The sequence below is a fragment of the Chiroxiphia lanceolata genome, chromosome 4, assembly GCF_009829145.1.
Source record: "Chiroxiphia lanceolata isolate bChiLan1 chromosome 4, bChiLan1.pri, whole genome shotgun sequence".
Classification (NCBI taxonomy): Eukaryota; Metazoa; Chordata; class Aves; order Passeriformes; family Pipridae; genus Chiroxiphia; species Chiroxiphia lanceolata.
The window spans coordinates 63,864,509-63,877,174 of NC_045640.1; the positions used below are offsets into that span (position 1 = coordinate 63,864,509).

A 12,666-nucleotide genomic window follows, 5' to 3' on the forward strand; every position below is an offset into this window, starting at 1 on the left:
CGAGCAGGGTTGAACGAAGTAATCAATGTGTTTCTGAAGTGTGTAACTACTGGCTTGTCGGACACCGGGTGAGGAACCCGACCTTTGCCGACAACAGTGGCAGCCCCGGGAGGGGCAGCGCTCCCCGCCCGGCGGGGCAGGAGGCGGGCGGGCGCCGGGCGAGGGAGAAGGAGAGGCAGCCCCGCGGGGCCGAAAGGGAACCATCTTCCCAACCGGCACTTCCGCCCCGCGATCACTTCCAGGTCGGGAGGGCGGGTTCCGGCGGGGAATGCGGGGACCGGCCGGGCGCCGCCGGGTCCCCGCCGCGCCGTGAGGGGCCCGCAGCGCCCCGGCCGCGAGGGGGCGCCGGGCGGGCGGGCTGAGGGGCCCCGGGCAGCGGCTCCCCCGGGCAGCGGCTCCCCCGGGCACGGCGCGCTCGGCCCCCGCCAGGCGCGGGGCTGCCGCCCGCGCAAGATGTGGGGGCGCCTCTGGGGGTTCCTGTACAACAAATACTTTCGGTTCTGGCTGAAGTGGGTCCTGCGGCTGCTGACCGGGAAGTGCGAGCTGCAGCGCGTCCTGGGCGGCGCCGCGGCGGGGGCGCGGCGGACGCTGAGCGTAGGTAATGGAGGGGCCGGGGCCGGGGCCGGGCCGGAGCTGCGGGAGCGCCGCGAACAGCAGCGGAACCGCGGAGTCGTTTAGGCTGGAAGAGACCTCCGAGCGCAACCACTAAACCCCACCACTGAACCACTAAACCCCACCACTGAGCCGTGTCCCCAAGCGCCACATCTACACGTCTTTCAAATACCTCCCGGGACGGCGACTCAGCCACTTGCCCGGGCAGCCTGTCCCGGTGCCTGACAACCCTTTCAGTGAAGGCGTTTTTCCTTATTTCCAACCTAAACCTCTTCTGGGGTTGGATATAACGACCTGAGGCCGTTTCCTCTTGTCCTGTCTCTTGTTCCCTGGGAGGAGAGACCGACTCCTCACCTGGCCACAACCTCCTTCCAGGGAATTGCAGAGGTGTCCCCTCCCAGCCCTCTGGTCTCCAGTAGCTGGGAACCAGTGCCTGTCCCGAGTGCTCTGTGCATCCCCTGCGTTGTGTGTTCACTCCTCCCTTCATTTTAAATGAGAATTTTAAACCAGAATGCCAGAGCTAGTTTCCTTGCCTGCTCGCTAAGGTAATTCCAGTGTCTTGCAAAAAATGAATCAAAAATCGTATCTTTTCCCCCAGTCTTCCCATCGCTTTGTATATGTTTTTACCCACTAAAAAATTCACACAGATGTAAATGCATTTTTTTGGGAGTGAGGGAGGAAGAGTGATTTAACTTAGAATTCTGCTTATGCAGAATTTTGATCTGAAATAGCAATGGCAAGTTAAGAAACTATGTAACATTTTTGTGGTTTCACAATAGCTTGCAGAAGTGACCTTTACACTTCCTTATTATTCAGTAATAAACAGAAAACAATTTCTGAAAATAGAAACACGCTGAGACATATTTTTGTTTTGACACCTTTTCAAATTTGTCTTTGTTTTGTACACTTAATTGATGTTTTAAAAAAATGCAAGTCTATTTTCAGCGTTGTACTCGAGGGTTATAAAAACAAAAAGCTATGTAAATTAAGACCTTCAGTTACCTGATAGGTGTTCATTATATGTGTTAAAGGGATGCAAAATCTTATAATATTTATATGCTGGAAGAACACCTATTGTCAATTATTTAAAATACTTCAATTTAACTGTGACGTCTTCTTTTTTTTTTTGTATTGCAGAACATTCACTGGAATCATCAAAGAATAAGGTAAGAGATTCTAGGGATGAAACCTTAATAAAACCTTATTCCAGAGAGAGGTCTATGGAGAAGAACATGTGCATTTACTTTTTGAGAGTGGAGCACTGTAGAGGAATAAAAGGCAAAGAGGAGAGAACAGCATTTTGAGTTCTATGCTTGGGTTAGTTAAGGTTTCTCCAAAATAACCCCATATGCCTTCAAATGTTTATTTCCATTGAAACCTCAGCTTGGTTAGCTCTGTGTCTCCTAATTCTGAAGCATTGTTTCCTTGGCTGCATTTGTTTCAATTGCATTAGGAGGAACATGTTTCAATTCAGCAGCTGAAAGCGAACAAGAACCTAGACCCAGCTCTTCATTTATTCTTTATGGAACTCCTGGATAAACACTGTTGTCTACAGTCTGAAAAATTTACAAATTATGCTTTTATGTAATTATTGCAGATCTTTTATATGCAGTTTGAGCCAATTTATTGTAAACAATTGCAGGGAATTGACTCTTGTTCTTTTATAGTAAATAATATATACATGGCAGGTGTACAGAAGCTGAGAAATAATAATGAGTTCAATGATTTCTGCATTTCTTGTGAAGTCATCTGCTGTGTTTACTTCCTAGGTTTTAAGAAATGCTGTACATGTTGAAGAAGCTGAAGTGGAGAAGTGTGTCAGAGATGTAATGAAAGAAAAGAGAATCGAACAGAGGGATACAGGGTATGTCTGGAAACTGAGCATAAGTTCTTCATGGCTGATAACTCTCACTTCTTAGCATGTTCTTGCAGTTGCTTAATCTTATGCAATATTTAAGCCATTCAACACAAGTATTTAGAATGAAATTAGAAAATAAGGTGCGGTTGTGTCCTCACCAGTTCTAGAAAATAAATTGCAAAGTTTTTTAATTGACATGGATTTGGGATTACTGCATCTCTATTTTGCAAGCCCCTTCTGTTACTCCATATTTGTAACTAATATGATTATTGCATAGATTGATTACAAGAGCTGTGTAATTGCTTAGATACATTAGAGAGAGCACAGTGATGCCTGATGAATGTTTGCATTTATTTGCATAAGTAATTAGCAAATAAGAGGGGAATATTGTGAACAGTCAAAATTTTAGAGTTTAATGAAGTGCTTCTTTGAAAGTTTGACTTTAAGACTCACAAAAAATTTAGGGGTAGGTGAAGGTACAGGGGTCAGGATGATATATGGGGTTTTCTTGTGTCATAGCAGATTTTAGCTAATTTTGGTTTATTTTTCTTCCATAATTAAAGCTAAGAGAGCCTGACTGCAGCACTGGAATGGGCTAGGGATTTTTAAAGTATGTGAGATCCATGGTAGTGTACTTAATGAATATGCTATAGTTTGAAAGATAAACACAAAACACTTCCTAATTCTAGTGTTTACATTGCATTAACATAAGAAAGGTCTTCTCTGGTAGTTCAAGCTAGAATTTATGGCTAATTAGGCCTGTTTAATAGCTTCTCTGTGGTGTTTTGTTATTATTTCAGGTTTAAGGCAAATCTGCATATATCCTTACTGCAGATATCAGGTTATAAAAAACTGTATTTGAATGTGGAAAACCTAAGGAAGGTCCCATATGATTCGGAAAATGAAGAACACGAGGAACAGTTAATTGAGGTGAAATAATTTTTTAAATACAAAAGCTGTTTGTTTGGGTTTTTTTCCCCTCCAAGTCGAACACCTCGAATGAACTTGTTGGTAGTATTCTTAGCAGCTGGCCTATTTAAAGCTCTTTTCTACTTATAAACTGCTAAGCCATTATAGAAGTGACACATTAAAATACAACTTCAAAGCAAAACAGATAAGTAAACTAGAGTTACTTGCACTGGAATTATTTTGTGTTCTGAATTATGTGACTTTGAATGCTGTAGCAGCTGTGTGTAACATGGAAGCATATTTGTGCAGCTCTGGAATTTGCTGATGCCTCACGAGACTCTGAAGGCCAGAATCAGCAAGCAGTGGTGTGACATCGGCTTCCAGGGCGATGATCCCAAAACAGACTTCAGAGGAATGGGTCTGCTGGGCTTAGTGAATCTGGTGTAAGTGAAAAGAAGTATTTAATTTCTTTTGTAACTAGTTTTCGGTATCTATGTATTTTCTCTAGTTACTGCTCTCTCTTATCAAAACTGAACAGAAGCAAATAGAAACCATTGCGTTCTAAATAAGGCAACATTTCTAGCAACTGCACATCTGTAAACATGTGGCTGGGTAAAATCAACAAGAGAGGGAAGGGGCAGAAACTTGCCCAAGACACCTTATCTTTTGTTGTCATATGATAGATTTGGTAGGTTGTAACTAACTTGTCAAAAGCTTTAAAAATTCACGAATTAATTATTGCAAAGAAAACCAGATAAGTTTACATATCTTTGCTAAGCTAATTTGTGGACTAGGGTGAACTTCATATTTGATGTTCAGATCACAATGGTTTATTTTTTTTTACAGTATTAGTTCATGCTGAGTATAACTTAATTTGCTACCTTTTCCTTGGCTTTCATTATGTGCCATTTTTCAGTAGGGAGTAGCATTCAGCTTTAGTTTAGAGCTACATATTTTAATGTTGAACACAATTATATGAACTGAAACCAATGGAAGATCCTGTTTTACACTGCCAGGTATTTCAGTAAGCATTACACCAGCGAAGCTCGGCAGATCCTTTCTCGTTCAAATCACCCAAAGCTGGGGTAAGTCACTGTATGATTTTTTTCTGGCTTGTTCTGTGTAAGAGCTCATGTGGAGACTGCCAAGTATGTGTCCAGAAAATTAAGAAGATAATACTTTTGGTTTTTTTCCATTAAAGAATAAACAAAAGGGACCAAAATAGAAAGGTGTGAGAAACTGAACAGTGAAATCAATTTTGGGGCGGGGAACTATGTGCAGCTTTTTTTTTTATTTTAAATGGATTTGCTGGGACAAAAATGTTGCAAAATACTGTCTTTGGTTAACACAGTGAATGCCTTCAACATCATAGTTAGCTTTATTTCTAATAGGCTTAGATTAGATTTAGAAATTAATACTTATTTTTTGCCTGTTCCTGATCATGCGTTGGGATGGTAGAGATTATCTCTTAAGGTCCTCTTTTTTGCTAGGTTTCTGTACTGTAATAAGTATATTCAAACAGATGTTTTGTTCAAATTTAACTTAGTTTTTGAAAGCTTTGCATATTTAAACATTTTACAGGGAAAATATACTCTAAGACCAGTTAGATAAAATAATCTGATTTATCTAGTCCCCTGTTAACTCAGTGACCTACCAAGATCAGGAGACCTTCATGACTTTGATTCTAAATAATATTACCCTGTGTAACTAGGTCCTGAATAGGATATCTGAGACATTTTGCTCAATTAAATCACCATACAATTTACAGAAATGAACTAATTTTTATTTTTCCTTCTTCCAAAACCACTTTAACTGTTCTTTAAGAATTTCTGTTATGCTTTCTCTACCATGCAACAAAAAACCAGATTTTTTTCAGCTTGAAGAGCAGGTTGCAACAGCCATTCCATTTATACTGTAACTACATTTTTGACATGCAATTTTTAATATTCCAGCAGATCTAAGGATTTCAAATGAGCAAGTTGAGGTCAATGTTGATGGCCTTTCCATCTCAATACTGCCCAAAAATTGACTCTTACAGGTATCCTAAAGCAAACTATTTCAGGGGAGCTTTTAAGACTTCCAATCCATAAGGTAAAACGAGCCCCATGATTTGTGTTGCAGATATTCCTATGCAATAGTTGGGATCAATCTGACAGAAATGGCATACAGCTTGCTCAAGAACGGTGCTTTAAAGTCTCATCTGTACAACATGGTGGCTGGATTGCCCCAGATGGAGCACTTCCATCAGTTTTACTGTAAGTATCCTCAGCTCCTTTAGTACAGACTACCAAGGGGAGGCCTACAACATGGAGTTTAGGTTTTGGAGTGCACTTCCACTCTTCTCTCATTAGCCAGAGCAAGCTGTGTGTCTTTTTCTTCTTGGATTGGTGTTGGAAATGCACCTGATGCTTAAACACTGTACTACAGAAATGTACATTTAAGAGATAATTTGTGTGGCTTTCTGTATATTAGAGACTGCTGTTAGAAAACTCAATATTTGCAGATTTAATTTTTTTAATTAATTATCACAGCATCCAAAAGCTTGCTGTAGCTCAGGATGGGACAGTCCTTGTTTTAAATGTCTAAGGGATCATTCTAGGACTAGCTAGATCAAGGCAGGAAACTGTGGAGGTAATTTTTGCAGATCTGTATTTTATTTTCTTCACAGGTTATCTAGTTTATGAGTTTGACAAGTTCTGGTTTGAAGAAGAACCAGAAAGCATTATGCACTTCAACCAGTACAGAGAGAAATTCCATGAAAAAGTTAAGGGACTTCTACTGGATTGCAACGTGATACTCACCTTACAAAATACAAAGAAACCATAACTCCTCTGCAGAATTTGAGGTTCTGCATCAAAAATTGAATGATGCATTTGGATTGAAGTCTTGTGTGTTTCACCAAAAACTGTTTAACAATAGAACTTTTTTTTACATAAAAAAAAATTAGCAAAATTCAGTTAAGAAAGCTTGTACAATCAACCTCTGTTTACAGGTATTTATATGCTATTCTCCAAAGGGCAGCTTTTTAAGAAGGAAGTTAAAAAAAAAAACCAGCCAACCAACCAACACAAAAAACAACCCACAAATCTCAAGAGCCTCTGGATCACTTGCTTTCACTTTTTTATTTCTTGATGCAGGAACATGAAGCAGGTATTTATGCTGCATCATGTTTTCTATGAATAGGTTTCACAGTTAATTATCTTTTAAAAGACAGTTTAAATTCAACTTTTCAACTTTGAACTTAAATTCCAATTTTTTAATCTAATAGTTCAAGTTAAGTTTGATTTGTAGATGAAATTCCCCTGGTTTTAGGCTTCTTGTGTTCTTGTTCCATTACATGTCATTATCATTCACTGATCAATGTTAAATTTTTCTGTAATTAAGAGGTGCATGGAGGGGACATATTAGTCATTTATAATTTTGGAGAAGAGGCTTAATCCATCACCATACTGATGTACTTACTAGAAGTTACTTCTGGCTAAGGAAGTTTTTTATCTGTGGATTTGTACCAGCCACTTCCTATGCTTGGAAGAAATTTAGTTTGCAAAACAAACAAAAAGAACCACAAGTCATCAGCATGAGGATAAGATTCTCAGGCTAAAGCTACTCTTTCTAAAAGTATTCCTACTGTAAAAATTTTTGATTCTTAATAATCTGACTTCAGATGCTCAGGATGATTGACTTTGTATCTGTTGTCAGCCCTTTCTTCTAGCAGGTAATGGGGTATTCTTAGTGGGAAGTACAAGAGATCTAGTTTAGCCCTTTTATAAATTTTAAAGAAAAACTTTTACTGCAGCTGCAATCCTTATTTTGTGAAATTAAATTCACATCTGAGTACTAGCCTCTAACAAAGATGTGTTTTCCATGGAAGGGTGCAACTTTGATGTGTTCCTTAACCTTACCCTCCTCAGACAATCTAGTCAATAGGACTTCTTGTCTATATTGTGACTAATTATTGCTTAGAGCAACTTTAAATGGATTTGGCATGACCATCATTTCATTTTCTAAAAACTGCTATTAAATAAGTGCCTTCTGCTTTTTTCGATGTCTTTTATTTTGATTCTGTAACCAGATCACAGCCTTAGAAACTTGATTTATTTGAGAAAAATTCTTTCACAAGGTACCTAAATAGCTCACAGTGGCACAAAATTTGTATGCTAATACAAGCTTTCATGACTTTATTTTTTTTTTTTAAATCATCTCAGGTAAACTAGTTGTAGTCAATGACTAGTCACGAAGAGATTCCTGAAGAATACAAGCATTGAACATGAGAAGGAAAAAAAAAAGAGACAAATCCCTTTTTCTAATGAGTATTGTTACACTACATAAGTATGAAATATATCATAATATGTGGTACTGCATCTCTTAGAGATCATCAAAACCCAATTGGACTTGGCCCTAAGCAGCCTGTTCTGAGGGACCCTGCTTTGGGCTGGAGATTGGACTTTGTGATCTTCAGAGGTGCCTTCCCACGTCAGCAATTCTGTGAGTCTGTATTGTGTAACTAGTGACTTGTTGCACTGCATCCACCCACGTGCTCTTGATCCCTTAAGTGTTGGTCATCTCTTGCTTGTGGGAAAGCTCCTGGATCAGGGTAGACAGTACATGTGTAGGAGGAGGTAACACAGTTCTGTTTTCTTTTTATGGTACTTTAGGTGTAGATGAGAGTGTAACAAGTTTAATGTGTGCAGGGTGGAGAAGGGCTCATCTCACCTGTGTTGGGTTGGATGCTGTTCCACTTGGGAAAAAAAAAAAAGGAAAAGCACTGTGAAGATGCTCAGAGGGAGAGTGTTTACGGTTATGCCCTGGCTTGTAAACCAAACAGTTAAACTGATCGTATTAGATACAAAACTGACCATGGGAAGCCCAGTTCTTTTGCTACTTCCAGGTACTTGGATCCTGCAGTTCTCACCCCTGAAAAGCTGAGATCCTGTGGAGAGCATTCTGCGATTCAGGTCCTGCAGTGAAGCTCTGTTTCTCTGACCCTTGCAGACATTGGACATGCCTAAAATCTGAGGAAGGAAGTGGAAAGTAGACTCATTCCAAGTATGCTTTCTAGCCTCAGCTTCTGTTGAGTTTGTCTCCATTAATAACTTTTGCTATTGCTTGTAGATCTCCTTTGCAAGCAACACGAGTGACTGAATTTCAGAGGTGACCCCAGTATGTTTAGCAGCAGCAGGAAAGAAGATCCTATTCTTTATTTTCATCTACTGCTTTCTAGCTAGCAACAAAGCTGCTTGAGACACCTCTCTAAACACTACCCCGAGCTAGGTTTGCAAGCTCTATTTTTTTTGGCAACAGTTGCAAAAATAATCTACACCCTTGTCTTTCCAGCACTGAAACTTTAACTGGGCTCCTTGTTCACTGGGAGACTGACATTTGACTATTGCCGGGGCTTCTAAAGCCCAACCATCGAGTTTCAGATTTCCTATCACACAGCAGAGGTGTTTTAGTGTAGAATGTAGATAGAGCTTAGTGTGAGATGCATCTCTGTTTAGCTTTTTTTCTTTTTAAATCAATGAGTGACCTGGGACTAAACTGTGGCAGTATACAAGGGGAAAAAGCAAACCCAGCCATCATCAGTGAGTGAGACAGGTGGGAATACATTAGTTTGCATGTTGTAATTAAGGTGAATGTTTATGTTAGGCTCCAGTACACCTTCCCAGTAAAGACTTAGAATTTGCATGCACAGTAATTCTGTCTAGGAATCACTCACTATATGTAGACTAGTACTGGGTGTCCCTGTTTGCACCAGTGGTAGGCTAATTGTATTATGGTGGTAGGTAGAAGACATATGGAAAAAGGTAAAATTGTGTTTAGGGGAGGGAAGAACGATGCTTTACTAGTCAGCGCCAATTTATGCCAACTCTGTAGTAGAGTGACAATCCTGAGGTTATGGAAGATTGGAAATAGAGGTAGGCCACCTTTCTGCAAGGTTTATATAATCAATTTGTTCAGCACCAGAATTTGTTGCTCACAGGTTATTCTGAGAATCTTAAAAACTTGCTAAATTCTCTTATTATTTATTAACCATCACGCTTCTAAGTTCATACTGCCTTTTTAGAATTTGCAAGTGCTGTTAGTTTTCTAACTTGCTGCCTCTTTAAAGCATTCACTCTGTGAAAGCTTGTATGCAATAGTCATTTAAGAAAAAAATTCTAAAATTTAAGACAAGGTGGTTCTCTTAAGTTTTTTGTTGTTCCTGTAGCAACTGTTTAACATACTACCTCCACTTTTGTTGTTCAGTGTATGCTTGAAACGTGGTACCACTCTATGAACAAAATAATCTGAAGATAAGTAGTTTACCACAAGCAAAAGTAAAATCTAGTCTTTCACTAACTAATCACTTTGCTTCATAAGTAACCAACTTGACTGGAAAGTGATCTGAAGACAGTGCTACTTAGGAGGAAAGAAAATGAGAATGTTTTTAAACTGGTTGTGCTTCTGTCATCTGATACAGCCATGTAAAGGATAGGGTGTTTTGTCCTAAAGGACAACTGGAAAAGGGGCCAATTTAAACACCTCAGATACATAGTTGTGGATTTTCACTCTTTGAAAAACAAAACCAAAAACATGCAAACAAGCAATTAGACACGCACAAAGCCCCAAGCAGTGGTTTTCCAGACTTTCCATCCCAGTTTAAAATAAAACTTTATGAAAAAATTACTTAGCTTTGTTTTAGGAATTATCATAATGAAAAAGTTTGTATTGAGTTAGGTGGGCAGTCAGTATTCTTGAAAATACTGCTAGTGAATGCGTGGTGAAAGATGTAACCTGTGATTTCTTTCTGTCATACTTGTTTGTGTTGCTGTAGTACAATGTTGACCAATTTTTGAACTGATGTTTCTTGTGCCAGTCTAGATACTGTCTTTCTTTCTCTAGGGAATTAAAAACAACCCAGCCCAAGACAACTTGTGGGCAGTTTCTTCTTATCACACTGTGCTTAGATAGCTGCATACTAATAGGAATCCCTGTTTACCACGATATAAAAGCAATAATGTAAACTGTGATGTCTGTGTAATAGAGATGTTTACAATGGTAGCAAATAAAGAACGGGTTATTCCAAAATATTGTCAGCATTAGTGTGTTTGGCCTGCTAGAAAATGTAAGAGCTTTCACTTAGCTGTGCTCTCTGTTCATGCACCTGCACTGGGATGTGAGAGAAAGCCTTTTCCTAGCTTTTTTTTTTTTTCTTTCCCTCCCCTCTCCCCTCTCCACTCCGCTCCAGCTCCAAGAACTTGTTTAGAGGTCTCTGGTTCTTCTCCTGGGCTTGCATTTGTGCCTAGGAAAATAGGCATTGTTAGGAAATAATACTACAGCACCAACTGTTGAAATGGTGGGCAGCAGAACATCTGTGTGCATGTAAGCTGAACTGGAAAACACAACAACAGCTGGAACAAAGGCCAGCTGGCTCACACACACCTCCTAGTTTTTAGATCAGCATCCAAGATATGTACCTTAAATCAAACACAAGAAGAAAGGAGTAAGATTTAAATCTGACTGTGAGATTCACACAGAAAGTGTTTGGTTTTACCTCCCAAGGTGAGTCCGATACCACAGACAAACACGCTTACACACAAGTCCACTTGGTATCTTACATCTAACAGGAAATCCTGCAGTGGGAAAGTCCGAGTTTGACACATCTTACAGATCTGGGAGTACTACAACCTGGAACACTCCCTCACTCCCTCTTACCCTGAATGAAGTCTCAGCCACAGTGCATTGCTGCACAGACCAACAGCATTCCTGGGAGGCCAGAGGAGATGCTTCCTGCTTGGCTTAGCAGAGAGGCTTCCCAGCCCTCAGCTCACTTTGTTCTACAGCCCAGTAAAAAGGTGGCAGCATCCCTTTTGTCACATTCTTTTGGTCCAGGCCACAGAAAACAGACCTCACTTCCTTGACAAACAGCACATACAAATGGCATAGTGGGGTGGAAGGAGACAGAGAGGGGCTTTGCTGAGTTTCTTTAGCTGGAGTGCCACAATACTCTCCAGGGATGGAACAGAGTTTTGATTTTGGAATGTAAGAAAAAATTACACAGATGGGCTGCTGCAAGTGGTAGAGGTTTATTACTGCTTTTTTTCAGTTCCTTTTTAAATCCTTACTTCAAAAGCTCTGTTTTAGGCTTTAAAAGAAAACTGGAAACCAAACCCACACACACACAAAACCCAAAAGACCTCACAGGAGCAATTTTGTTTGAAGGACCTGAAAGTTAACTCTCAGAGGCAACTTGAAATGTGGTTTTGTTCAGGGGAGCAAAACTCCAAGAACAAAATTTGCAAGCTGGAGAACAACTCTAGAGAACATTTCTGGAGAAAGAAGGAGAAACCCTCAAAACCCTCATAGGTTGATGTTCTTTTTTTTTAAACCTCTGTGTGTGCTGGCATGCCTTCATCCCCATACAAGCTAAGTTAAATAATTTACTTGGTTTTTTTTTCAGTTCATTTGTATCTCTCAGGCAGCCTTTTTTTCTGCTTCTGAGGTAGAGTTAATTTTCTTCACAGTGGCTGGTATGGAGCTGTGTTTCGGATTTGTGCTGAGCACAGGGTTGATAATACAGAGATGTTTCTGTTGTTGCTGAGCAGAGCTCACACAGAGCCAAGGCCTTTTCTGCTTTTCACACTGACACAGTGGTGAGGAAGCTGGGGGTGGAGGGATGGTTGGGAGGAGACACAGCTGGGACAGGTAACCCCAACTGACCAAAGGGATATTCCAGATCATATGGCATCATACTCAGTATATAAAGTAGAGGGTATAAGGAAGGGAGGGACCTTTGGAGTTAGTGTGTTTATCTTCCTAAGTAACCACTATGGTTGATGGGGTCCTGCTCTCCTGGAGATGGCTGAACACCTGCCTGCCCACGAGAAGCAGTGAATTAACTCCTTGTTTTGCTTTGCTTCTGTGTAGGGCTTTTGCTTTCCCTATTAAACTGTCTTTATCTCAACCTATGAGCTTTCTGGCTTTTACCCTTCTGATTCTCTCCTCCATCCCACTGGTGGGGGACTGAGCAAGTGGCTGCATGGGGCTTGGTGGCTGGGGTTAAACCACAACATTAGAAGTCTCAATTGCCACTTGAACCACGTAACACTTGACTAAAGACTATCTTCTAGTGGAAAGAAACAGAAATAGCAGAATAGAAGGAATGTTTTATTCCAAGCAGACAATAAGGCTCAGTAAAACTGCTTCACTTTCATTCTCACTATAGTATGTCTGCATGTACCTAAACTGGTGAGCTCTAGTCACAAGGACCAGGCTTCTCCCACAGCACCAGGTGTCGACATCAGGAT

General features: G+C 40.4%; 1 protein-coding gene across 1 annotated transcript; it reads left to right on the plus strand.

Moving 5' to 3' along the window:
• The first annotated feature begins 394 nt into the window (after positions 1-394).
• On the plus strand, positions 395-8,196 carry ELMOD2 (ELMO domain containing 2). The gene is made up of 8 exons (XM_032685922.1): positions 395-598; positions 1,750-1,778; positions 2,382-2,476; positions 3,271-3,400; positions 3,689-3,822; positions 4,396-4,464; positions 5,501-5,634; positions 6,048-8,196. The coding sequence occupies exons 1-8, from the start codon at positions 454-456 to the stop codon at positions 6,203-6,205; spliced, it is 894 nt and encodes a 297-aa protein (XP_032541813.1). The 5' UTR covers positions 395-453; the 3' UTR covers positions 6,206-8,196.
• The last annotated feature ends 4,470 nt before the right edge of the window (positions 8,197-12,666 follow it).

Bases quoted from the DNA above. Each gene is read 5' to 3' on its own strand.
- ELMOD2 (XM_032685922.1), top strand. From the start codon at position 454: ATGTGGGGGCGCCTCTGGGGGTTCCTGTACAACAAATACTTTCGGTTC. The intron at 4,465-5,500 runs GTAAGTCACTGT...TTTGTGTTGCAG, and splicing joins TCAAATCACCCAAAGCTGGG to ATATTCCTATGCAATAGTTG. The intron at 5,635-6,047 runs GTAAGTATCCTC...TTTTCTTCACAG, and splicing joins GCACTTCCATCAGTTTTACT to GTTATCTAGTTTATGAGTTT.